Below are 27,699 nucleotides of genomic sequence, written 5' to 3' on the forward strand. Positions count from 1 at the left end.
TGAGGTCTCCACAGTACATCGATGTTGTCGCCAGTGGTCGGCGGAAGGTGCACGTGCCCGTCGACCTGGGACCGGACCGCAGCGACGCACGGATGCACGCCAAGACCGTAGGATCCTACGCAGTGCCATAGGGGACTGCACCGTCACTTCCCAGCAAATTAGGGACACTCACTTCCCAGCAAATTAGGGACACTGTTGCTCCTGGGGTATCGGCGAGGACCATTCGCAACCGTCTCCATGAAGCTGGGCTAAAGTCCCGCACACCGTTAGGCCGTCTTCCGCTCACGCCCCAACATCGTGCAGCCCGCCTCCAGTGGTGTCGCGACAGGCGTGAATGGAGGGACGAATGGAGACGTGTCGTCTTCAGCGATGAGTCGCTTCTGCCTTGGTGCCAATGATGGTCGTATGCGTATTTGGCGCCGTGCAGGTGAGCGCCACAATCAGGACTGCATACGACCGAGGCACACAGGGCCAACACCCGGCATCATGGTGTGGGGAGCGATCTCCTACACTGGCCGTACACCACTGGTGATCATCGAGGGGACACTGAATAGTGCGCGGTACATCCAAACCGTCATCGAACCCATCATTCTACCATTCCTAGACCGGCAAGGGAACTTGCTGTTCCAACAGGACAATGCACGTCCGCATGTATCCCGTGCCACCCAACGTGCTCTAGAAGGTGTAAGTCAACTAACCTGGCCAGCAAGATCTCCGGATCTGTCCCCCATTGAGCATGTTTGGGACCGGATGAAGCGTCGTCTCACGCGGTCTGCACGTCCAGCACGAACGCTGGTCCAACTGAGGCGCCAGGTGGAAATGGCATGGCAAGCCGTTCCACAGGACTACATCCAGCATCTCTACGATCGTCTCCATGGGAGAATAGCAGCCTGCATTGCTGCGAAAGGTGGATATACACTGTACTAGTGCCGACATTGTGCATGCTCTGTTGCCTATGTCTATGTGCCTGTGGTTCTGTCAGTGTGATCATGTGATGTATCTGACCCCAGGAATGTGTCAATAAAGTTTCCCCTTCCTGGGACAATGAATTCACGGTGTTCTTATTTCAATTTCCAGGAGTGTATTTTGCCATTGGGCCGATGAATGTGTTGTTAATGTATCTCCAAAACTTTTGGTTCCAGTATGGTGTTCAGCTCATTCTCTCTAAAATTCTTCATAGTTTAACTGGCAATTAGAGGAGAAAGAGGACTATGCATGACAGCACTGTCAATCTGACAAAAATATTTATTTAATACAAACTATGTTATACATCCAAAAACAAAGATGATGTGACTTACCAAACGAAAGCGCTGGCAGGTCGATAGACACACAAACAAACGCAAACATACACACAAAATTCAAGCTTTCGCAACAAACTGTTGCCTCATCAGGAAAGAGGGAAGGATAGGGAAACACGAAAGGATGTGGGTTTTAAGGGAGAGGGTAAGGAGTCATTCCAATCCCGGGAGCGGAAAGACTTACCTTAGGGGGGAAAAAAGGACGGGTATACACTCGCGCGCACACACACATATCCATCCACACATATCCATCCACACATATCCATCCACACATATCCATCCACACATATCCATCCACACATATACATCCACACATATACATCCACACATATACAGACACAAACAGACATATTTATAAATATTTATAAATATGTCTGCTTGTGTCTGTATATGTGTGGATGGATATGTGTGTGTGCGCGAGTGTATACCCGTCCTTTTTTTCCCCCTAAGGTAAGTCTTTCCGCTCCCGGGATTGGAATGACTCCTTACCCTCTCCCTTAAAACCCACATCCTTTCGTCTTTCCCTCTCCTTCCCTCTTTCCTGATGATGCAACAGTTTGTTGCGAAAGCTTGAATTTTGTGTGTATGTTTGTGTTTGTTTGTGTGTCTATCGACCTACCAGCACTTTCGTTTGGTAAGTCACATCATCTTTGTTTTTGGATATATTTTTCCCACGTGGAATGTTTCCCTCTATTATATTAAAACTATGTTATATGTAGCACATGTACTTTGAATTTCACAGTATGTTAGCTTTGAGTCACGTGTTTTAGGTTCTCAAGGAATAAATGGGCAAGAGTTTTCATTCTGAATGTGATACCTGCCACTCTTAACAACTGCAGAAAGGTTTTTAGCTAAAATATTGATAGAGGAATTAATTATTACTTCCTGTAGGCCCAAAAATTGACGGGATATTCTATTCTCTGATAACACTTAGAGATCACAAATTAGTACGGTAATTAAACTATGCGTGGATATGCTTTCTTAAGCTTTCTGGAAAAAATTCAGAAACAACCAAAAGTGGACATGGCTGGAATCCTGATCTGCCCATAAAACACACTTGTCCAGAGAGCAGCAAGTATTTAAGGATTTCTTAAGGTGTCTTCTCTCACTTTGTGAGCCAGACATGGTCCCATGTATTGCTTTCTCTTCCCAGAACCAAACTGAACCACCTGTGGGAATTGTATCTCCAGAAGTAGATCTACATGCCAACAAAACATTACTCCACAGACCTCCCAAGAAGTCATATCGTGGAGTCTCCACTAAGTAGTTTGGGGGGATGCATGGGTGCTTACAACATGATGGAGAGCACTGTGAGAAGATATGAAGGTAAGTTTTCAGAAAAGCCGAAATTTGCATTATTCTATCAAAACTTTCAGATTGGCTTCACAAAAAACTGTGACTTCAAGTGAATTACTGGGAACCACTGCAAAAGATTGCATTGTCCGTTGTCTAATACTTATAATCAGTAATAAACTATTTTGTAAAAGTAAGTAGTTGCTGAATTGTTGGTGCAGAGAATCTCTGAAGGAAGGAGAGGGCAATGGTAAGTAGGGGAGGGGAAGTAGTGGTCTGAGGAAGAGGAACTATGGTGGTGGTGGTGGTGGTGGTGGTGGTGGTGGTGGTCAGATTACATGGAAAGACAAGGATTAGTATTTCATCAATGAAATTAAAACAAGTGATGCTATAACTGTAGAGGATTTCTGTCTTACACAAGACACCTTTGTGGTTTTGTTTTCACTCAAAAATGTTGCATTGTGCTATTTTCAGTGGGTTTATTTGTTTATTTTCCTTCTGCGAAATTGTTGTTGTACATTAAACTTTAAAGAAACTTTTGGTATAAAATTTATAAATTTGTAAAGTGAGCGATCATTGTCAAATGTTGTACTTTGGTTTGTGTACAGTACCAGGTTGAGCCATGTATCACTGTGTTGTTTATTTAAGGTAATCTGTAGGTTCCAGTTGGGAAACAAGGTGTATGTACGAATTCTTTTGCATACCTCCCTTGAAGCTATTGATTTTTCTGTTTATTATGCTTTTCCAACCAATCATCACTACGTATCATGTTATTTAGCGTGTCGCAGTTTTTGATGTTGTTTCGTTTTTACTTTGTGTGTCAAGATAACACAATTATTTCTTTTGTTTGTGTCGTAAGACAAGCATTTTCTAAAATTTATTAGCCAAGTGCTGAGTTTTCGCCAGTTGTATGTTGTGGCTGTGTAGTGTTCGTTCATTTCGTAGCATGTTTGTTTTAACGTGTGAATTTGAAATGCTGTTGACATTTTTGGTGGAGGAGGGGGGGGGGGGGGGGGGCACGGGCACGTGCACGTGCACGTGCTTAGGTGTGTGTGTAGTTATGCTGTGTAATTGTTTGTGTTCATGGGTGATGGGTGTTTTGTACATTTTGTGTAATAAATATCTGAAGCTAGCTTCTTCATGGGTTTTGGGGTGATTAGATTGGTGATTACAGGTTTCCTATAAATTGTGAACTCATGTTTGTTGTTTCTCTTCTGTATGGTGAGACCTAAGAAATAGTTTTTCACCTGTGTTTCAATCATGAACTGTTTTGGTGGGTGGATGGTGTCTAGGTCTTCATGAAGTTCCTTTCGACGAGATTGTGAGTCGTGTATTAGGCAAATTATATTGTCTACATATCTGTGTCCATATCTTATTTAGTACTGCTTTGATTTTACTATTTCGTCTCACATTTGATTTTCTATCTGATTGATGAAAAGGTCAGGTTGAAGATAACTGATTGGGTATCCCATAGGCCAGGGGTGGGCGGATAGCGAACTGCGGCCACATGTGGCTCACTAAGGATTTTTGTGTGGCCTGCCAAGACAGTCAGAAAAATCTGCATTGAACAGAGATTTTGTTGAAACAGACACCATGCCATTACCCGTGTGTAATGTAGATACTAATCATGCAAACCAGTATGATATTCGGTGTGGTGGCTGATGGCAGCGACCAGAAAGGCATTTCCATTTACAGCCTCTAAGGTCAGCCACGGCACCAAATGTCAGTGTGGTTTCTGCATGTAGTACGATGCACACTCTGGAATGCTGTATGTTTCATGAAGAATGGACAAATACATATTTCTTTGTTTACACCTGCTGAAGCAGTGTGTTGATTGTGTCATGAAACAATAGCCGTATATAATGAGTACAATCTGAAAAACATTACAAACCAGAACATAACAAATATGGCTCACACCTCAAAATACTGCCACAGAAGCAAGTATCTTGCTAGCCTTTAATCTATGTAATCTTTCTTTCTTTCTTCTTCTCCTTTTTTTCCCTCTACGCATAGTGAGTTTATTAAGCAGTGTGTGCTAGAGTGTGTGAACATATTGTGTCATGATCTTACAAGCACATTTGAAAGCACTTCATTGTTAAGAAATGCTATAGTGCAACCCAAGGACTAAGTGACGAACTCGTAGAATAGCTGAAGAATGCCAGCAAAGATTTTGCTTGGTCTTCTTTGGCAGTGGATGGGAATACAGATAATGAAGGCACTGCATAATTACTCCTCTGTATCCATGAAATTAATGAAAAGTCCCTCATGCAGAGGAGTTACTTGGCCTACAATCGATGACAGATAGAACTGTTGGTAGGGACATGGTAGAGTATGCTGTGAATTCTATTGAGAAAAGTGGCTTGTCCTGGAACAACATGGCAAGCATTACAACACATGAGGCCAAGGTGTTTTCTGGGACCGTTGTAGGTATTGTCAAGCTTTTAACAAACGAGGTACAAGCACAAGACGCAGATGGTGATGTAAAGAATGGGGCAAGTAAAAGTGCCCTGGTGGCCCGGAGAACAGAGTTCCTGGGTATAAAGAAACACAGTAGAGGAAAGGAATTATAGTACTAACATGACTATAGCAGATGTTGAAAGTGGCCACCATTCATCTCTTGGCACTTCTGGGCCCTGGTCAGCAATATGCTGAAGGTTATCAGAGCTGGACTGCAGGAATTGCTGCAGTCTCATCTGAAATGTTCTGCTGCAGCTCTTGAGACTGATGGTTGTTGCGATACACTTTAGACTTGAGAGCTACCCACACAAACTAATTGCACACAGACAGGTCAGGTGACCGGGTTGACCTGCTAGGGCTGTGACCAGACTTACTTGTGCTAACAACTGTCAGGCATGAGACGTGTGTAAATGTGCTCCAAGGTGTGGCTGGCTGTATGGACAGTTGCTTCATCCTGTTGGAAGTAACTATAGGTCTTTTCTTCCTTCGTTAATGCTGCCACAAATGGTATCCACTCACCTGGGCCTCTTTTATTTGCCCTGCCCTGCCCTGTACTGTCATTTCATTACATTTTGCATCAGGAGATCCATTGTAAAGCAGCAGTGGACTTGAAGTATGTGGAAGAGGTAGATTATATTGATTGTGTGTTGCATACAATCAGAGCAAGGGCACTGCACCATTGTCACTTCAGATCTTTCCTTGAGGATGTGGAGACACAGAGGGAAGATGTAATTTACAACAGCAGCCTGAATTAGTTGAGCTTTGGCGAAGTTTTAGGGTGTCTGAGCACTGCAGAGTGAAATCCTCTTATTCCTGAACACAAAGGAGATACCACATGATTTTGTGAGGAGTGGAAATATGAGATGTTGATTGCAGCCTGATATATCTGAGAAATTTAATGAACTGAATGAGAGATTGCAGGGAAAGGAGTTGCTTGCACATGAAATGTGTGAGCATGTAAGATGTTTCAAAGTACAAGTTGGTCTTCTGGTAAGGTGAGCAGATGAAGGCAATTTTTGTTATTTCCCTTTATTAGGAAAAAACAATGTGCCTGGAAGTGTTTCTAATAAGATTAAGGGTCATCTGCAGAGTTTGGAGTAGCAGCTCACAAGATGATATCAGGACTGTGAGAAAATTTCATTTAAATTCAATTTGCTCTCTTATCCCATCACTGCTGATGTTGACATAACATCCTAGGAGCTACAGCTTGAACTTACTGACATGCAGTCATATTGTACCATGAAAGAAATGTTTAATGCTGAGACATTTCTTGACTTTTGTAAATCTCCGTTGTTTGAAAAATTTCCATCCATGAAGAAGAATTTTAGGAGTGTATGCCCTGTACTTGGCTCTACACATATTTGTGAGCAAAGTTTTTCTGCTTTAAGATCAACATGAGTAAGCATAGAGGTTCCTTGACAGAAGACATAGTAGGCTGTGATGAGTATCTCAGCAAGGAATGTCAAAAAAAAAAATTGTAGAAAAGGGTGACAGGATGCTGAATTTAAAATAAAATGTGCTTGCAGCTATAGACGATATCTATAAATCAGCTGAGTATAACTCACGAATTAATTTTGTTTAGATTTGTTGTCTTTTATCATAACACTTAAATCCTTTCTGAAATGCAAAGTTTAGTAAGGAATTCAATATTTTTAAATCTGCCAATTTCTGCTTCCACAAAGTGGCCCCCAAGCCACAATAGTTGCCCACTCCTGCCATCGGTAGTCCCTCTTGTTGAGAGTAAATTTTGTTGTTGAATGTGAAGTAGTTTTGCCTTGCGATGAGCATCAGTGTGGGTGACATTTCTTGTATGTTTGTTGTGGGTACGTTTCCTTGTAGTTGGAGATTTCTTCCTATGATGTAGACAGTTTCTTCCTTTGGAATGTTTGTGTACATGGAAATTATGTCAAATAAAATTTCGTATGTTTTCTTATTTTTTATATTAAGTCTTTTGAGTTCTTTAGACTTCTGTTTCAGTGTGTTCGTGTATTGTCTGTAGTGTCTGGATGGGAAAAAACTGCAAGCGTGTCTTGCTTAAGGTGGAAATCTTCCAGTTTTTTTAGCAAGTGTGGAAATAAGAACTGCCATTCACAAGATGATGATAATTTTCTGAAGGAATGGGAAGGAGAAAAAATATGTTTGTTTGCAGGTTAAAGGAACAGAACAAAATAGCTAGGTACTCTTTATTCAGGGGATGTTAGTTTTTGCTTCAGCTTTTATGACTGAGAAATTTTCACTTGATTGCTAATTGGAATGGACATATTTTTAAAGTGCAGAATATGGTGACAATATATTGTATTTTGGAAACAGTCCTGTTTTTGTTGGTGAAGAACACAACCAGATGTGGAGTTCATGAGATCCATCCAGGGTAAACTAATATTGGAAGTCCTGTTTTTAGACCTCTGTAACCTCAATAGTTGTACTGTATCTCCCTTGTTTGTTTTTTAATCAGCTTGAAGACATTTGCCCCCATTTTTCCTTCCAAATGCTTTATATAAAATTTACTAAGCAACAGTGACACAACCATTTTGACAGTTGCTCCTTTCTGTGTCTAAAGTTGTTCCTACCTTAGTCTTTCCCTTCATGGGTGTCCAATCCCTACCAAACAACAAATATATATATATATATATATATATATATATATATATATATATATATATATATATATATTTGCCAACATTAGACATGAAACTCAAGGTTACAATAAAATGACTTTAGCACCTTACACCCACAAAGTCAGTCTACGTAGTTCAGTATTAGAAGACAACAGTCTTTAACACACTTTGCAAATTAATTTCCATTTTTCAGTTGTTGATAGGTAGATTCAGAATTATTTTTTCTGGTTATCATCATAAGTCGCTGCATTCACTGCTGAGGGCCATGACCCGATGAACCAAGCGTCTCCACCCCGGATGGTTGCCAGTTTCTCTTAGTGCTCGCTGAAGAGGTAGACTGGAGATCTTCTTGTTTTGATCCATCCATCTGTTCACTGCTCTTCCTCTTGGTCTCATGCCCTCGATCTTTCCTTGCAAGATTATTTTCTCTAGATTTTCTCCATCTCTTCTCACAATATGGCCAAAAAACTGGAGAATTTTTTCGGTGACTCGAAAAGAAAGGTGTTTGGAGATAGAGTTGTACAATAATGGACACACTTGTTGTTCTTTCGGTCCATTTTATGCGTAGCATCCTACGCCAGCACCAAGGCTTAAATGCATCAATGCACTGTTTGTCTCTGACCTTGAGTGTCCATGTTTCGCAATCATAAAAGAAGACAGAAAACACGAGTGTTTCAAGTAGCCGGATCTTTTTGCTATTTGTTATTGCTCTGCTATGCCAGTTCTTGGCGGTGAGCTTCATCATAGCGCCTCACCCTAGCGTGATCCACCTTCTTATCTCATCTTCACAACTTCCTGTACTACAGATGGTTGACCCAAGATAGATGAAGGAAAGCACGACTTCCAGTTCCTTTAATCGACCTGTGAGGTGGATGTGTTCTTCTCAATCAATTAACATGAGTTTAACATGAGTTTAACATGTCTAATCCATTTTTTCTGGTAAAAGTACCATTTATCGCTTAACATTGTGTTCCAGTGCAGGCTCCTTTGTCTTTAATTTCTTTGGACAATACCCATATAATGCAGTTTTGATAACATTCTCCTTCTTTTCTCAACAATTATTCATTTCCATAATGTGTTTTGATATTTCATTTATTTGGTTCCTAATTTGAATTTTCTAGCATTTATAGACTTACAGAAAGCTTTTGACTATGTTGACTGGAATACTCTCTTTCAAATTCTGAAGGTGGTAGGGGTAAAATACAGGGAGCAAAAGGCTATTTACAATTTGTAGAGAGACCAGATGACAGTTATAAGAGTAGTGGGGCAGGAAAGGAAGCAGTGGTTGGGAAAGGAGTGAGACAGGTTTGTAGCCTATCCTCGATGTTATTCAATCTGTATATTGAGCAAGCAGTAAAGGAAACAAAAGAAAAATTCGGAGTAGGAATTAAAATCCACGGAGAAGAAATAAAAACTTTGAGGTTCGCCGATGACATTGTAATTCTGTCGGAGACAGCAAAGGACCTGGAAGAGCAGCTGAACGGAATGGACAGTGTCTTGAATGGAGGATAATGTACTGTAGCCGAATTAAATCGGGTGATGCTAAGGGTATTACATTAGGAAGTGAGACGCTTAAAGTAGTAAATGAGTTTTGCTATTTGGGGAGCAAAATAACTGATGATGGTCGAAGTAGAGAGGATATAAAATGTAGACTGGCAATGGCAAGGAAAGCGTTACTGAAGAAGAGAAATTTGTCAACATGGAGTATAGGTTTAAGTGTCAGGAAGTTGTTTCTGAAAGTATTTGTATGGAGTGTGGCGATGTATGGAAGTGAAATGTGGATGATAAATGGTTTGGAAATGAGGAGAATAGAAGCTTTCGAAATGTGGTGCTACTGCAGAATGCTGAAGATTAGATGGTTAGATCACATGAGTAATGAGGAAGTATTGAATAGAATTGGGGAGAAGAGAAATTTATGGCACAACTTGACTAGAAGAAGGGATTGCTTGGTAGGACGTATTCTGAGGCATCAAGGGATCACCAGTTTAGTACTGGAGGGCAGCGTGGAGGGTAAAAATCGTAGAGGGAGACCAAGAGATGAATACACTAAGCAGATTCAGAAGGATGTAGGTTGCAGTAGGTACTGGGAGAAGCAAAAGCTTGCACAGGATAGAGTAGCATGGAGAGCTGCATCAAACCAGTCTCTGGACTGAAGACCACAACAACAACAACAATAATTTGAAACTATTTTGATCTACAGATTTGTTTTGTACTTCAACTGACTTTATAATATTTCTTTAGGCACAATAATTTTTATTCCCTATTTTTGTATTGCTTACCATTAATTTCTGTTACTCCTCGATAATAGCTTCTTTTTGTCATTGATTGTGGTTCTGACCTTTGTTAAATTGACAAGCGTTTTATATACAAATAACCAGCTATAATTCAGAGAGAGATCTGTCTTCAGATGGTACACTTTTTTATTTCAAGATTATGTTATCTCCTGAAAGCAATGCGAAAATTAAAAGCAAGCTGAATGGTACGAGGTGGGGCTGGGGGTGTTATGGTGTTCTGCTTATTTTTATCAGAGATTTCATTCTGGCTGAGCAGTGGTGTTGCAAAGTGGGATCAGGTGGTAGATACTGATATCAATAGCCTAGTTAATTGCACAGGACTTCATTCTTATGACAATACTTACATACACATATGGTCAAGGCCCCAGCAACCTGTGAACTTATATCCAGTTTGGATGTTATTGGTGGCAGTGTCAGCACAACAGACAGCAATGATACTACACAGCCAGTGGTGATACTGCACAGGCAGCGACCTTGTATTGAGCCAACTGACGTGGGAAAGTGCATACTGAGTGCTGTAAGGTGAATGCTCTCGCACCGTACTTCCATGGCCTCCTAAAATTATGAAGGTGCAGGACAGTTCAGGAACCCATGGTTCTGTTAAAAATTTGTGTATTTTAGTACTTCTTTTCTTACTCTAGTAGTCGAGAAAAGTACAACCAGCCCAATAAGTGTTTTTGACATTTCATGATGTGTAAGCTACACAGAAAAGTGATGATTAGAAATTGGAACAGATGCAATTGAGTATGAAATTAGCCTGCCTGAATGCTTGAACATGCAGGAAGTGTCCAGCCACAGATTTGTGACAGAATCTTGTTTCTGTCAGAACAGTGATCAGTTGGGCACGAAACAGCAAGTATCCATTGTTGAGTGTCATTCGTGGCACAGTGTGTGATAAACATGAGCTGAACTGGTTGCACAAGAGTGAAGGGGTTCTACAAAAAAACTGTAAAGTTTCAAAACAGATAAGAACTCCAGAAAACATTAACTCAGGTGAATGATAGCTCACAGAAAAGTCCGACAAAATCACGGAACTGTTTAGCAGTGAAAGTTGGAATTAAGATTTTTGTGTTGGAACATTATCAGAAAGTTCTCCATCTTTATCTTAACTAATTTTCTGTTAGTCATGAGTCAAAGCATTCGAATCAAGATACGAGGGTTTTTTTTTTTAAGTAAGGGCCGTTTTTATTTTTTAAAAAAGATACAAATACTTTTGTAAAAAAACTTTTATTTTCTGATTCTACACACTTTTGCCTATTTTTCTACATAGTTGTCTTGTTTATTTAAGCACTTGTCATACCGTACAACTAAGTTTTTAATTCCCTCTTCAAAGAATTCGGCCGCCTGCTCCGACAGCCAAGAGTTCACGGCCGCTTTCACTTCATCGTCGTCATTGAAGCGCTGCCCGCCAAGATGGTGTTTCAGGTACCGGAAAAGGTGAAAATTGCTAGGAGCAAGGTCGGGGCTGTATGGTGCATAGTACAAAACTTCCCAGCCAAAAGAATCAATCAAATCCTGAGTCTTTTGAGAGGTGTGAGGCCTAGCGTTATCATGCAGGAGCAAAACTCCTTTTGTCAGCATGCCGTGCCTTTTGTTTTGAATTGCTCTGCGGAGCTTCTTCAGAGTTGCACAGTAGGCATCTGAGTTGATTGTCGTTCCTCGTGGCATAAAGTCCACTAACAAAACACCGCGCCGGTCCCAGAACACAGTTGCCATAATCTTGCACTTTGACAGCGTCTGTTTGGCTTTGACCTTGACGGGTGAGGTTGTGTGTCGCCATTCCATCGATTGTCGCTTGCTTTCGGGAGTGATATGGGATACCCATGTTTCATCTCCAGTGACAATTTGACTCAACATGTCATCCCCTTCTTCCTCGTAACGAATCAAAAAGTCCAATGAAGTGGAAAATCTCTTCCCTTTGTGGTCCTCTGTGAGGAGTCTGGGTACCCACCAAGAACACAGTTTCTTAAAATTTAGGTTTTCAGACACAATTTTGTACAAAACCGATCTTGAAACTTGTGGAAATTCCAAAGAAAGAGTGGAAATTGTGAATCTTCTGTCCTCACGAATCTTTGTTTCGACTGCAGCCACCAAATCATCAGTGATCACAGAGGGCCGGCCTGAGTGTTCGTCGTCATGGACGTTTTGACGGCCATTTTTAAACTCTCTAACCCATTGACGCACTTTACCTTCACTCATTGCATTCAAGCCGTGAACTTGTGTTAACTGACGATGAATTTCTGCAGCTGATAGGCTTCTCGCGGTCAAAAAACGTATCACTGACCGTATCTCACACGCGGCGGGTGATTCAATAATAGTAAACATTATAAAGTAGCACAGTGATGCGTACACGTCAGCTGCAGAGCTGCAACTTGCATCAGTGTGAACGGGAAGGATGCCAGCAAGTGGCGCGGTGGCTTGTTGCGGCGTCCACGCGAACTACGGGACTATACGTGCGAATGGCCCTTACTTACAAAATAACCCTCGTACATGTGTTCAGTTCTGGTGGGGACTATTGAATGAATTATTTGGATCCTCAGTTTCCCATTTCCTCCTTGAGATCTTGTCCATTATATCCATTTGTGTGAACTCGCAGAATACAGGCCATTAAATATCAGAAATTCTTCACCAGTAAGTTGCATAACAATAATATGTGTAGATCAAAATTGTGTGGCAGATCAAGGTTTGAACGTGGAACCTTTGCCTTTTGCGGGTGAATGTTATAGTGATTGAGCTGTCTGGGCATGACTCACTTCCTGTCCTCAGAGTGCTACTTCTGCTAGTACCTCTCTCCTACTTCCAAAACTTCACAGATGTTCTCAGTGCATACACTGTTGTAGAGTTAGAATTCATTCTGGAAACAATTGCCTTAGCTGTGGCTAAGTCATTTCTCCACAGTTTCCTTTCTTCAAGGAGTACTAGTCTTGCAAGGTATGCTGGAGCACTTGTAAATTATTGACATGAGAGAGAGGTACTGAAGGAAATAAGGCTGTGAGGACAGGTTTTGAGTCATGCCTGGATAGCTCAGTCAGTAGAGCACTTGTCAACAAAAGGCAAAGGATCTGGTTTCATTCCCTAGTCTGACAAACAGGTTTAATCTACAACAAAGTTTTAAATCAGTGCACACTCTGCTGCAAAGTGAAAACTCATTTTGGAAATTGAGATAGATGTTCAGTGCGCAATGCCTTTTTTCTGAACAGTAACAAGGTTCCTTCACCAAACTGTTAATGCTGAGCATCGCATAGGGAAACTGCTTAATCAATTTGTGGATCATGTTTTCAGCAATGTGGCACAAAAGCACACATTGCATTTTCCAACATTGGCTCAAGCTCATGACATCTTTGCTTAGGAGAGGATGATCAGCAAAGCAGTAAAATATAATGGCCTCTGAGATTGTTTAATCTCTCCCCATGTGATTTTTTTTTTTAGCAAGTTGGTGAGGTGTACTTGAATAATTCCCCTTACACTGAGAAAGGTACAACAGGACATCGAAAATGTTGTTATTGCGGCTCCCCCCGTCGGAGGCTTGAATCCTCCCTCGGGCATGGGTGTCTGTGTTGTCCGTAGCATAAGTTAGTTTAAGTTAGATTAAGTAGTGTGTAGGCTTAGGGACTGATGACTTAAGTAGTTTGGTCCCATAAGGCCTTAGCACAAATTTCCAAATTTTGTTGTTATTGGCATTGCTATTGGCGCACATCAGGTGTAGCTTCTACATGTGTCTTGCAGTTTGATAAATCACGTACAGCACTGCATTGCTGTCAATAGTGGCTATTTCCAGCATCTTTTGTAAAGAGCAATTATCGTGTTCATAACAAGAGTACTTCAATTACCCTTTACAACCCGCAGTTTCCTACATTATGACAGTTAACTAAAGTGTTGTTTTCACATTGTTCTCATGTATTCTTGAGTTCAGTGTTTCTTAGCTGCTGCTATTTCTATGTAATTGCTCCCTAGTTGGACGAAACATGACTTCACTTTATTTTTTTTTCCAACTTACTGTATGTTGGTATTTGAAACTAATTATTTATTTGAGTGATAACTGTGAATTGATACAGGTAATCATGTCTGATTTGTGGTCTATAGAACACACAAATGAAAGCTACCATATGTTCGAACTCTAAGGCCTAAGTAAAGTGTTACATTTGTTTATATTGGTGTCTTAGAAGATAGTGCCTCATATTTCCTTTTCTTCCCAGCAACAACCACCACTTTTTCTGGTAAATGGGGTCCAACTACTGGAAACAGCAAATGCGAAAATTATCATGTACAAGGTGTCATTTATGTGCTTTTCAGTCATTGCAGTACTGACTGATTCTGTGTAATTGTTCTAAATGCCTACACATCAAATGAAAGAGCACAGGCACTCACTCACCTGCGTCAGCAGGTGAATGAATGGTGGTACAGAAGTACTTCAAGTGAGAATGAAATATCTCTGAGTAATAGTGGCAAAATGCTGATAAATTCTTGGAGTTGCCTGTACTCGTCCAGTTTTTGCATATTTTCACTTTGGAATTCGTTTGTGTAATGGTACTTTTTTCATCACTGTGCTTTCTAAAGATAACAAGTGTATTTTTTTATTACTTATAGCACTTAATATTTCATGTATACATGTTAAATAATCTCATTGTTGTTGTGTTCTCAAAGGTTCAAGAAATGGAGCAAACTTTGCCTGTCACTTGCAAGGTCCATTTTGACAATCCAGATATTCTGTATGATTTTACTTTAACGGTAATGCCAGATGAAGGATACTGGATGGGTGGTCGTTTCGTGTTCCACATTCATGTTACTGAAGAGTATAACATGGCTGTAAGTGTCATTCTCTATTCTGAAAGAATTTCTTTTTCACTGTGTAATTTAAGTAAGACTTTGTACACTGACTCTTTTTGGAACCATATAACATGAATACACAACAAAAAACTTTGCTTTTTGATTTGGTTTGTTTGTGTACAATGGTATTAAAATCCAGCCTCAGTGAATCCAGACTGCCACAGCCATTCATAATGTGATTAGCAAATAAATTACTCTATATGAAACTGGGCATCATGTAGAACAAATAATACAGCTTAAGTAGCAACTCTCCTAATTTTGGAACCAATCTATTTTTATATGTAAGTTATTTGGAACACTAACTTTCACCACGGTTGTATCTTCGTTTAACAATGCTCACCTTGAACGTTGCCACATTTAATGCACTTTGATAGATTTTACTAGTATCTCCTTGTACCATGACAATGTCTTATTAATCTGGTCTGTGCCAGTATGCTGGAGGTACACATCTGTAAATTATTTACCAACTGTATTCTAAGACGTCAGGTCTGGACTAAACAGAGGAGGAACAAATGGCCTCAAGTGGAGTCTACCATGCCATTTAGATCTATACGTGCTTCACAGTGTGTAAGGCATTTATTCTCATCAGAGCAAATTTCTGGTGAAACCTTGCCACTGTAGCCTGATCTCCATCAATTCTGTAATGCGTCACATTTTGCAGTAGGCCTGTGTCTGCAAAAACCAAATCATTACTTGCACGTCAAAAGGATTTTTTAGACACTGAATTTGTTTAGCATGTTAGAGTTGGTGTGTCGATAGGTCCACCATACCAAACAATGACTAGATGGCTAACTGCCACAAAACATCTGAGCATGTATGTGACTAAATCTTCATCACTCTCTGAATGACCCTTGTATTTTAAGTAACATTCCAGTGTTAAGGAAAAATGTGGTTTCATAATGGAGCAAAATACATAATTTATTTACACTGAATGAGGCAAACCTACGTTTCTAGCATTTGTAGACTTAGAGAAAGCTTTTGACAACGTTAACTGGAATACTCTCTTTCAAATTCTGAAGGTGGCAGGGGTAAAATACAGGGAGCGAAAGGCTATTTACAATTTGTACAGAAACCAGATGGCAGTTATAAGAGTCGAGGGGCATGAAAGGGAAGCAGTGGTTGGGAAAGGAGTGAGACAGGGTTGTAGCCTCTCCCCGATGTTATTCAATCTGTATATTGAGCAAGCAGTAAAGGAAACAAAAGAAAAATTCGGAGTAGGTATTAAAATTCATGGAGAAGAAGTAAAAACTTTGAGGTTCGCCAATGACATTGTAATTCTGTCAGAGACAGCAAAGGACTTGGAAGAGCAGTTGAACGGAATGGACAGTGTCTTGAAAGGAGGGTATAAGATGAACATCAACAAAAGCAAAACGAGGATAATGGAATGTAGTCAAATTAAATCGGGTGATGCGAGGGGATTAGATTAGGAAATGAGACACCTAAAGTAGTAAAGGAGTTTTGCTATTTAGGGAGTAAAATAACTGATGATGGTCGAAGTAGAGAGGATATAAAATGTAGACTGGCAATGGCAAGGAAATCGTTTCTGAAGAAGAGAAATTTGTTAACATCGAGTATAGATTTAAGTGTCAGGAAGTCATTTCTGAAAGTATTTGTATGGAGTGTAGCCATGTATGGAAGTGAAACATGGACGATAACCAGTTTGGACAAGAAGAGAATAGAAGCTTTCGAAATGTGGTGCTACAGAAGAATGCTGAAGAAAAGATGGGTAGATCACGTAACTAATGAGGAGGTATTGAATAGGATTGGGGAGAAGAGAAGTTTGTGGCACAACGTGACTAGAAGAAGGGATTGGTTGGTAGGACATGTTCTGAGGCATCAAGGGATTACAAATTTAGCATTGGAGGGCAGCGTGGAGGGTAAAAATCGTAGAGAGAGACCAAGAGATCAATACACTAAGCAGATTCAGAAGGATGTAGGTTGCAGTAGGTACTGGGAGATGAAGAAGCTTGCACAGGATAGAGTAGCATGGAGAGCTGCATCAAACCAGTCTCAGGACTGAAGACCACAACAACAACAACGAGGTGGTGCTGTGGTATACGTTGCATTATTCTGGGAGGATGGTGATTCAGATCTTTACCTGGCCAACCAGATAGTTGCCTTCCCCCATCATTATGCTCCAACTCTACTGACCTCGTCATTGATGGGATGTTAAACCATTTTTACTTCTAACTTTTAGTGTGCATTAGGATGGATATGTTTATATGGATAAGTATGATCACCTAACTTCTGCTTACTAAAGTAATCCCATATCAAAGCTATACGTTTGAGATGGAGGTACATGACGTGGCTTCCAGTTGTAGAAACAATATTCACATGGAAAAATGGTTTCAGTATTCAATTAAATTAAACATTGTGAAATGAAATGCCATCAGTGGGGGGAATATTGAACCTGTATTGTAATGAATATGCTGTTAACAAGTGGGAATTTGTAGCAGTCAACACTCAAACCCCTGACTTCCTGCCTTTTGCAAGTAGTCTCCTTAATGGTTAGGCTATCATAGCATTCCTTTTGCCCTGTCTCAAATCATCATCGTCACTGACATTTTCAGCTGTGATATCCAAACGCATCATCCAGTGGCTCCTCCCCCTAGATATGAGAGATTACCAACATTGGGGAAATAAATAAATGCAATATTTTCTTGAACAGTGCATTACATTCTAGCAACTAAGGGATGCATGGTGTGGTGTAAATGGCTTTTTGCATTTCCAGGAAGCTAGCTAGTTAAGTTTATATAATGAAATTCATGTCTGTATTACAAAGGAAGACAAAATTATTGTATCTCCTATGTATAACAGTAATAGAAGTTCCTGCAAATATGTAAAATAAGGGAAAGGCCACCATGTACCCCTGGAGGACTGGTCTGTGATGCACAGAAACACATAATAGAAAACAGTTAACTTTAGCTTTCAGTCCTTTAACCCAATGGCAGTACAAAAAACTATTTTAAATAAAAGTAAAACAGTAAATTCCAAAATTTTTAAGGACAAGAGACAATAATTCACTTCTGGTGTGATATCAAAAGGCGGTGATCTATCCAAAATGAATAGCAGTGTTGTATGTGGTCAACAGGAGTGGCAGCCTAAGTGTAGGTTGTGTAAAGGGGTGGAGGAGGAGAAAAGCTTAGAGGTGGTGGGATTGGAAGAATGGGCAACTGGTGAAAGTGGAAGACAGAAGGGATCAGGAGGGAAAGAGCAGTGGGAAGGGAGGGGGAGGGGTGGTAAATAGAGGAACAAAGGTAGACAGGAAGGGTAAATTCAAGGGGAGCAAGGAATGGAAGAATAAGCTCTGTGGCAACACAGTGGTGAAAATACAGCCAGTCTCCTTGAAATTACGTACCTTCATGGCTCTGTGAAATCAAAATCCGCTTCTGGGTAACATTCAGTATTGTGCTAGTCCACTCTGTGCATTGTAATATGATTAAATCCTCCATGGCATCTATTCTTTAAGTGGTACAGACTTTGCTGCACAAGCCTTTACCATTCTTTGACAGTGGCCTCCATGTAGTTACCTGGTGTGTAAGGGTGAGGTCCTGTGATGTTGCACTCAGTTTCAATTTGAGCCAGGTGTTTTCATGCATTACTGTCTTAAAACGTGATTTTATTGATTTGTAATGGATGTCTCGAAGCCAAATTGATCACGTGAACAATTCTCTTGTGTTCTCCTTATGGTACCTACAAGGCAGATCTTCAATGTTTTGTGCCTTTTGATAGCAACTGGCTGTTTAGGTGATGTCACCGTAGTAAATGGACGTTAGAATACTGAGTAGTCAACAGAAGTTGCATTGTCCTGTTCACAATGTGAGAGACTATGCAGTATTCCTAAAAAAATACAGCCTATGCAATTCATGAGGAGGATGAAAAACTTTTTTTGAACTGCTGCATGAAATGAAACTGCTCTGCAAAAACAAAAAGTATTAATTAATTGACTTGCTCTTTGACTTTTTGTCTTTGACAGAGATAAGACAGGTACTGCATTAAAAAGCTCTTGTTTGAATTTTTTGCCTAGACGCATACATTATAAAATTTTTACCTGTCTAATACAAACAATCTGTGAAAAAAATTGACTATAGATGACTGTGGTTTTTCTTCATGGCTGCTGTAAGGAGAGAACAGGTTAGGTACAGGATGAGATAGTGGTCGGAGGTTTTTGCTACTCTGGTTCTGAGAGAAAGCCAGGCAAAGTTGGAGAAAACTGCTACAACTCGCGATGAAGACGCTGTTTCCCTTAGCAGCTGCAATATTCAGTCGCCATAAGATTTTCTTTTATGGAAACACTTTAAGAATGATACGGTTGAGCAACAGTGGCAGTATGATGTCTTCTGACTAACAAACTGGTCACTTACGGAAGTTTTTGAACATACAAGCTGACAGCGAAAATATTGCGCATCGTCCGGACCTTGATTTTAGCAGATTTGTCTAGTACTGTTAATTTGCGAAGAAATCACTATGCACTGTATTGTTAAACACGCTAATAGTTTTTATGAAGGTAGGAGGATCCAACATCGAATAAATGTTCTTAAAGGTATTTACCCTCCTTTTCACAAATTCAAAATAATCGCGATTACATGTTGACCTCTGCACTTCAAATTACTTCTATATGCAAACGTATTTGACCTCAAAAAGGCACATGTCCAATTGGAATTTCTTATCTCCAACAATTAAAAGAAAACATAGATTCTCCGGTACTTGCAGCCAGAATATTACAATCATGTTACATTATGTAGGGTCATTACATAGCCCCCTCTTGGTCACAAATATTTTTTTTGCAAAACAATTATGTGACCACAGGCAAACTATAACATTGCGTTGCAGGTAGTTGCTGACTCTCGCCACCGGATGGCACAATCAATCCTACTAACTTTCTCGGGAATGGATTTTACAGTGGAAATGAGGCCCACCGATTTGGGAATGGTTGGTGGAGGAAACCAGAGATCAAAACTGGCCAATGGGCCTCGCCAGACCGGTTGTAATTATCATATTTAGCAAAACAGTGGAATTTTGAATCAAACATGTTGATTTTCAGCATGAATAAAAAAAATAAGTTACATAGTAAGGAACCAAAAAATACAGAAAATCGTTAAAATGTTCACAGAACTGTTTAGAGTCTTTGAAAATGACACAACACAAGATTATGGATATTATGTTGACGATGCAGTGATAATGGTACGGTGTTGACAGTGCGAAGCTGATGGTACAGCAGGATGGTGAGAAGCTGAAAGACATCGGTATGGAATGGTGGTTGGTGGTGATGGCTGGTCAGGTGGTTAGATGTGAAGCTGTTAGTGAAGGACTGTAGGCGAGGCTGGGCTGGAACTACTGAGGCCTCACAGTGCCAAGACAGAAGTTCTCGCGACATGCAACAAGGTACAAAGAAATGTGCAGGAACAAAAGGGGAACTACAGTGCCTATCTGAAATGAAACGGGTTAGCGCTCAACTCTACCCAACTCGCTCCTGTGTATAAACAGTCCACTTCGGTTCTTGTTTATACTTGCACTCCAGAGTGTCCAGCAAACAATAAGAAAAAGTCTCTGCGTGGTGGAAACAATGCACACAGAGATATTTTCGCAACACCAGATAAGTTGTCCAGGGTAGCCACAGTTACATTAAAAAATGACACTAGAACTCCTCAGATAAGATCGGTGCAAACACATACACATGTACTAGTGATTGAGCAGGATGGATCACTGTCTTTGCATAGTAACACTAGTCTGCCTAACACCACAAAAACAACAGCATCACTGTCAGTCGACAACACTTCCATTGAAGTTTCATTGTCGGACAGGACACAGGCCTAAAACAAATCACAGGAACAAAGTTCACTGTCTTTATATCGCTGAAGGCGATTTCACACAATTCTGAAGAATACTGTCCAGAACAGTCACTAGTTAGCATGAGACACAGCAATCATTTTACAACACCAGTTCATGGGACACAATGGTGGAATATTATCAACACATGTCACAGCAAACAAATGAAATAAGTAACTACTATTTATAGATCATGTTGTTGTTGTTGCAAGAGTGTTGTTATGATCCAATGCAATGATGGACAGAGACTAGTAGATGAACTTATGCATGACATCCAGCATTGTACAGCCAAGCGTATGACCGTTCCTGTACCGGCAATATATGCAGAAGTCTTTGGTCATACCATTAAAGTAATTCTTGACTCCGGTGCATATGTGAATGCAACCTCCGCAGCCATGTTTGAGAGGTTGACAAGACTGGAAACTACCAGTCTTTCCTGCGAGTAATTGTGAAGTTATAAGTGCAATCGGTACCAGGGCACAGAAGGTAAAGATACAGACTCTTATTGAATTGTGTTGTTGTTGTTGTTGTGTTGTTGTTGTGGTTGTGGTCTTGGTCCTGAGACTGGTTCGATGCAGCTCTCCAAGCTACTCTACTCTGTGCAAGCTTCTTTGTCTTCCAGTACCTACTGCAACCTACATTCTTCTGAATCTGTTTAGTGTATTCATCTCTTGGTCTCCCTCTACGATTTTTACCCTCCACGCTACCCTCCAATACTAAATTGGTGATTCCTTGATGACTCAGAATGTGTCCTACCAAGCGATCCCTTCTTCTAGTCAAGTTGTGCCACAAATTTCTCTTCTCCCCAATTCTATTCAATACTTCCTCATTAGTCATGTGATCTACCCGTCTAATCTTCAGCATTCTTCTGTAGCACCACATTTCGAAAGCTTCTATTCTCTTCTTGTCTAAACCATTTATCGTTCACGTTTCACTTCCATACATGCCTACACTCCATACAAATACTTTCAGAAACAACTTCCTGACACTTGATGTTAACAAATTTCTCTTCTTCAGAAACGCTTTCCTTGCCATTGCCAGTCTACATTTTATATTCTCTCTACTTCGACCATCATCAGTTATTTTGCTCCCCAAATAGCAAAACTCCTAATCTAATTCCCTCAGTATCACCTGACTTAATTCAACTACATTCCATTATCCTTGTTTTGTTTTGTGGATGTTCATCTTATATCCTCCTTTCAAGACACTGTCCATTCTGTTCAGCTGCTCTTCCAGGTCCTTTGCTGTCTCCGACAAAATTACAATGTCATTGGCGAACCTCAAAATTTTTATTTCTTCTCCATGGATTTTAATACCTATTCTGAATTATTCTTTTGTTTACTTTACTGCTTGCTCAATATACAGATTGAATAACATGGGAGTAGGCTACAACCCTGTCTTACTCCCTTCCCAACCACTGCTTCCCTTTCATGTCCCTCAACTCTTATAACTGCCATACGGTTTCTGCACAAATTGTAAATACCCTTTCGCTCCTTGTATTTTACCCCTGCCACCTTCAGAATTTGAAGAAGAGTATTCCAGTCAACATTGTCAAAAGCTTTCTCTAAGCCTACAAATGGTAGAAACGTAGGTTTGCCTTTCCTTAATCTATTTTCTAAGATAAGTCGTAGGGTCAGTATTGCCTCACGTGTTCCAATATTTCTACAGAATCCAAACTGATCTTCCCCGAGGTCGGCTTCTACCAGTTTTTCCATTCATCTGTAAAGAATTCGTGTTAGTATTTTGCAGCCGTGGCTTATTAAACTGATAGTTCGGTAATTTTCACATCTGTCAACACCTGCTTTCTTTGGGATTGGAATTATTATATTCTTCTTGACGTCTGAGGGTATTTCGCCTGTCTCATCCATCTTGCTCACCAGATGGTAGTTTTGTCAGGGTTGGTTCTCCCAAGGCTATCAGTAGTTCTAATGGAATGTTGTCTACTCCCAGAGCCTTGTTTCGACTTAGGTCTTTCAATGCTGTCAAACTCTTCACGCAGTATTGTATCTCCCATTTCTTCTTCATCTACATCCTCTTCCATTTCCATAATATTGTCCTCTAAAACATCACCCTTGTATAGACCCTCTAAATACTCCTTCCACCTTTCTGCTTTTCCTTCTTTGCTTAGAACTGGGTTTCCATCTGAACTCTTGATATTCATGCAAGTGGTTCTCTTTTCTCCAAAAATCTCTTTAATTTTCCTGTAGGCTGTATCTATCTTACCCTCTAATGATATACGCCTCTACATCCTTACGTTTGTCCTCTAGCCATCTCTGCTTAGCCATTTTGCACTTTCTGTCGATCTCATTTTTGAGACGTTTATGTTCCTTTTTGCCTGCTTCATTTACTGCATTTTTGTATTTTCTCCTTTCATCAGTTAAATTCAATTAGCCCTCGTCTTTTTACCTATTTGATCCTCTGCTGCTTTCCCTATTTCATCTCCAAAGCTACCCATTCTTCTTAGACTGTATTTCTCTCCCCCATTCTTGTCATCCATTCCCTAATGGTCTCCCTAAAGCTCTCTACAAACTCTGGTTCTTTCAGTTTATCCAGTTCCCATTTCCTCAAATTTCCAACTTTGCGCAGTTTCTTCAGTTGTAATCTACAGTTCATAACCAATAGACTGTGGTCAGTGTCCACATCTGCTCCTGGAAATTTCTTACAATTTAAAACCTGGTTCCTAAATCTGTCTTACCACTATATAATCTATCTGACACCTTCCAGTATCTCCAGGCTTCTTCCATGTATACAGCCTCCTTTCCTGATTCTTGAACCAAGTGTTAGCTATGATTAAGTTATGCTCTGTGCAAAATTCTACCAGGCAGTTTCCTCTTTCATTCCTTACCTCCATTCCATATTCAACTACTATGTTTCCTTCTCTTCCTTTTCCTGCTATCGAATTCCAGTCACCCATGACTATTTAATCTTCGTCTCCCTTCACGATCTGAACAATTTTTTTTATCTCATCATATACACTCCTGGAAATTGAAATAAGAACACCGTGAATTCATTGTCCCAGGAAGGGGAAACTTTATTGACACATTCCTGGGGTCAGATACATCACATGATCACACTGACAGAACCACAGGCACATAGACACAGGCAACAGAGCATGCACAATGTCGGCACTAGTACAGTGTATATCCACCTTTCGCAGCAATGCAGGCTGCTATTCTCCCATGGAGACGATCGTAGAGATGCTGGATGTAGTCCTGTGGAACGGCTTGCCATGCCATTTCCACCTGGCGCCTCAGTTGGACCAGCATTCGTGCTGGACGTGCAGACCGCGTGAGACGACGCTTCATCCAGTCCCAAACATGCTCAATGGGGGACAGATCCGGAGATCTTGCTGGCCAGGGTAGTTGACTTACACCTTCTAGAGCACGTTGGGTGGCATGGGATACATGCGGACGTGCATTGTCCTGTTGGAACAGCAAGTTCCCTTGCCGGTCTAGGAATGGTAGAACGATGACGGTTTGGATGTACCGTGCACTATTCAGTGTCCCCTCGACGATCACCAGTGGTGTACGGCCAGTGTAGGAGATCGCTCCCCACACCATGATGCCGGGTGTTGGCCCTGTGTGCCTCGGTCGTGTGCAGTCCTGATTGTGGTGCTCACCTGCACGGCGCCAAACACGCATACGGCCATCATTGGCACCAAGGCAGAAGCGACTCTCATCGCTGAAGACGACACGTCTCCATTCGTCCCTCCATTCACGCCTGTCGCGACACCACTGGAGGCGGGCTGCACGATGTTGGGGCGTGAGCGGAAGACAGCCTAACGGTGTGCGGGACCGTAGCCCAGCTTCATGGAGACGGTTGCGAATGGTCCTCGCCGATACCCCAGGAGCAACAGTGTCCCTAATTTGCTGGGAAGTGGCGGTGCGGTCCCCTACGGCACTGCGTAGGATCCTACGGTCTTGGCGTGCATCCGTGCGTCACTGCGGTCCGGTCCCAGGTCGACGGGCACGTGCACCTTCCGCCGACCACTGGCGACAACATCGATGTACTGTGGAGACCTCACGCCCCACATGTTGAGCAATTCGGCGGTACGTCCACCCGGCCTCCCGCATGCCCACTATACGCCCTCGCTCAAAGTCCGTCAACTGCACATACGGTTCATGTCCACGCTGTTGCGGCATGCTACCAGTGTTAAAGACTGCGATGGAGCTCCGTATGCCACGGCAAACTGGCTGACACTGACGGCGGCGGTGCACAAATGCTGCGCAGCTAGCGCCATTCGACGGCCAACACCGCGGTTCCTGGTGTGTCCGCTGTGCCGTGCGTGTGATCATTGCTTGTACAGCCCTCTCGCAGTGTCCGGAGCAAGTATCGTGGGTCTGACACACCGGTGTCAATGTGTTCTTTTTTCCATTTCCAGGAGTGTATTTCATCAATCTCTTCGTCATCTGTGGAGTTAGTTGGCATATAAACTTGTACTACTGTGGTAGGCGTGGGCTTCGTATCTATCTTGGCCACAATAATGTGTTCACTATGCTGTTTGTAGTAGCTAACCCGCACTCCTATTTTTTATTCATTATTAAACCTACTCCTGCATTACCCCTATTTGATTTTGTATTTATAACCCTGTAATCACCTGACCAAAAGTCTTGTTCCTCCTGCCACCGAACTTCACGAATTCCTACTATATGTAACTTTAACCTACCCATTTACCTTTTTAAATTTTCTAACCTACCTGCTGATTAAGGGATCTGACATTCCACCCTCGGACCTGTATAACACCAGTTTCTTTCTCCTGATAACGTCTTCCTGGGTAGTTCCCACCTGGAGATCCGAATGGGGGACTATTTTTACCTCCGGAATATTTTACCCAAGAGGACGCCAGCATCATTTAACCATAAAGTAAAGCTGCATGCCCTCGGGAAAAATTATGACTGTAGTTTCCTCTTGCTTTCAGCTGTTCGCAGTATCAGCACAGCAAGGACATTTTGGTTAGTGTTACAAGGCCAGATCAGTCAATCATCCAGACTGCCGCCCCTGCAACTACTGAAAAGGCTGCTGCCTCTCTTCAGGAACCGCACATTTTTCTGGTCTCTCAACAGATACCCTTCTGTTGTGGTTGCACCTACGGTATGGCTATCTGTATCGCTGAGGCATGCAAGCCTCCCCACCAATGGCAAGGTCCATTTTTCATGGGAGGGGGGATTATAGATCATATAGTTACACAAATCATGACATACATAAAAAATACACAGAATTATTTATAGAACATTTTTAAATCCTTATGAGGGTACACACCCTTTATTTTCAATGTCTTTGGATATACCAACAGATATGCACCCGGATGTGGCACTTTTATAATAACATATGATCCATGGTATATTCTTTGCCACTTCTTGGTCCTCTTCTCCAGAAGTGAAGATCTTGAATGAGATCTCAATAGTACCAAATATCCAACATTATAATATTGTTTCCTCTTTAATCCCTTGTTGTGTCTCTTCTTTCTCATAAGAGCTTGCTCTTTCATGTTGAGGTAATCATCACAAATTTTTTTCTTCCCTTGAGATCCTATTTCAGGGTATCTTCGGTAATGCTTGCACCCGCTCATTATTTTCTTCGGTATTTAGGAGTAATTCTTCTGGAGTATAGCCAGTAGTTGTATGTGGTAGGTTATTGATGGTTATAGTGAAATCTTGCAACAGTTCACTCCACTTGGTTTTACTTCATTGAGCAGTAGGTTCTCATAAAGTGATTTAACTCTCTAAATACACGTTTGATGGGACTCGCTCTGGGATTGTAACATGTTGTTTTGGCATGTGTAATATTTGCTTCCCATAAAGCCTTCCTCCAAGTATAGCAGGTCAAAATCATTGCATTGTCTGTCAGGCACGTTCTTGGCTTCCCAACAGATGGAATAAAATCAGAACAATTTCTTGATAATGGATTTGCTGGTGGCTGACCGAATTGGGTACAACATCACATGTTTAGAAAATGTATCTAAAAATCCAACTATGTATTTACTACTACTCTTGCCCTCAGAACTGGTCCACTGATGTCTACAGAGATCAGATCTAAGGGTTTATGTGGAATGATTGAGTGCATCTCATCTTTTTGTGTACCTTTGTTACAAGGCTTGGTCAGCTGACAAACTTTGCATTTCTTCAAAACCTGCTGAACTCTTCTCCCGATATTCGGAAAGTAACAGTAGCTACCTATTTTGCTTGCACATTTAAGTACGCCAAAATGTCCCCAAACATAGTGTGTGTGCAGTATGAGCTTTTCCACGTAATCTGCTGGTATACATACACACCACTTACCTGAAGTATTAGACCTTCTGTAGAACAAAACATTATCAACTACTCTGAAAAATCTTCGGAGCTGCTCTTGGTCTGGCTGACTCAGTTCAGTCAAAATTATAGCTGAACGACCATCTTGTTGCTGGAGGACAGATAAGTTATTACACATGTATAAATAATATCTCTTGGATTCCAGATCTTTCATCAGCAAGATCCTGTGTTGCTTCTCCTCGTCTTCCATAGAGCTAATGTTCTTCAAACCTTCAGGTAGTCTAGGTAAAGCACCTGTGATCTGGTCATGTTGTCCCTTTATGTATAAGACTCTGAAATTATATTCTTGTTAAGCCAAGGTCCATCATGATAGATGAGCGTGAAGTAGTTCACATTTTTTGCGAGAATGTGAGAGCTTGATGATCGTAGAACGGGGTAGAGCATGCTCCAAACAAGTAGTAATGGAATTTTTGAAACACCCATACAACTGCCAAAGCTTCCAATTCTGTGGTTGTGTAGTAGCACTCGCACACTCGCAACTTGATAACATGCGACTTGCGTAAGCTACGGGGCAGGATGTTGGCTGATAATTGATTTCCTTGATTTGAAACAAACTGCAACCTAAACCAACGCTCGATGAATCAGTCATCAAACCAAACTCCAAAGTCATATCTGGGTGGAGTGACAATTTTGCATCCGTGCATCCGCAAGAGTATCTTATCCACAAGAGTATCTTTTATATTCTGGAATGCAACTTCACAATAATTTGTCCACCTCCACGGTATGTTTTTTTTTTTGTAGAAGTTGATGTAAGGGCTCTGCATTCATCACCTGTTTG

The 27,699-nt window shown here is 41.1% G+C and overlaps 1 protein-coding gene across 4 annotated transcripts in view; it reads left to right on the forward strand.

Annotated features, from left to right (window-relative positions):
• The window catches only part of LOC126259192 (NEDD8-conjugating enzyme UBE2F-like), a 78,460-nt gene that overhangs the window by 14,635 nt on the left and 36,126 nt on the right, over positions 1-27,699 (forward strand). For 2 of the 4 annotated variants that reach the window (XM_049955777.1, XM_049955778.1), the window contains one exon: positions 14,602-14,763. The exons of 1 other annotated variant lie outside the window; for it this stretch is intronic. In XM_049955777.1, the coding sequence (XP_049811734.1) occupies positions 14,602-14,763 (162 nt within the window). Of the gene's footprint in view, positions 1-2,451; positions 2,625-14,601; positions 14,764-27,699 lie in introns of all 4 variants that reach the window. One more of the 4 variants, XM_049955780.1, reaches the window with a different exon arrangement.

This window comes from Schistocerca nitens, chromosome 5, assembly GCF_023898315.1.
Source record: "Schistocerca nitens isolate TAMUIC-IGC-003100 chromosome 5, iqSchNite1.1, whole genome shotgun sequence".
Taxonomy (NCBI): Eukaryota; Metazoa; Arthropoda; class Insecta; order Orthoptera; family Acrididae; genus Schistocerca; species Schistocerca nitens.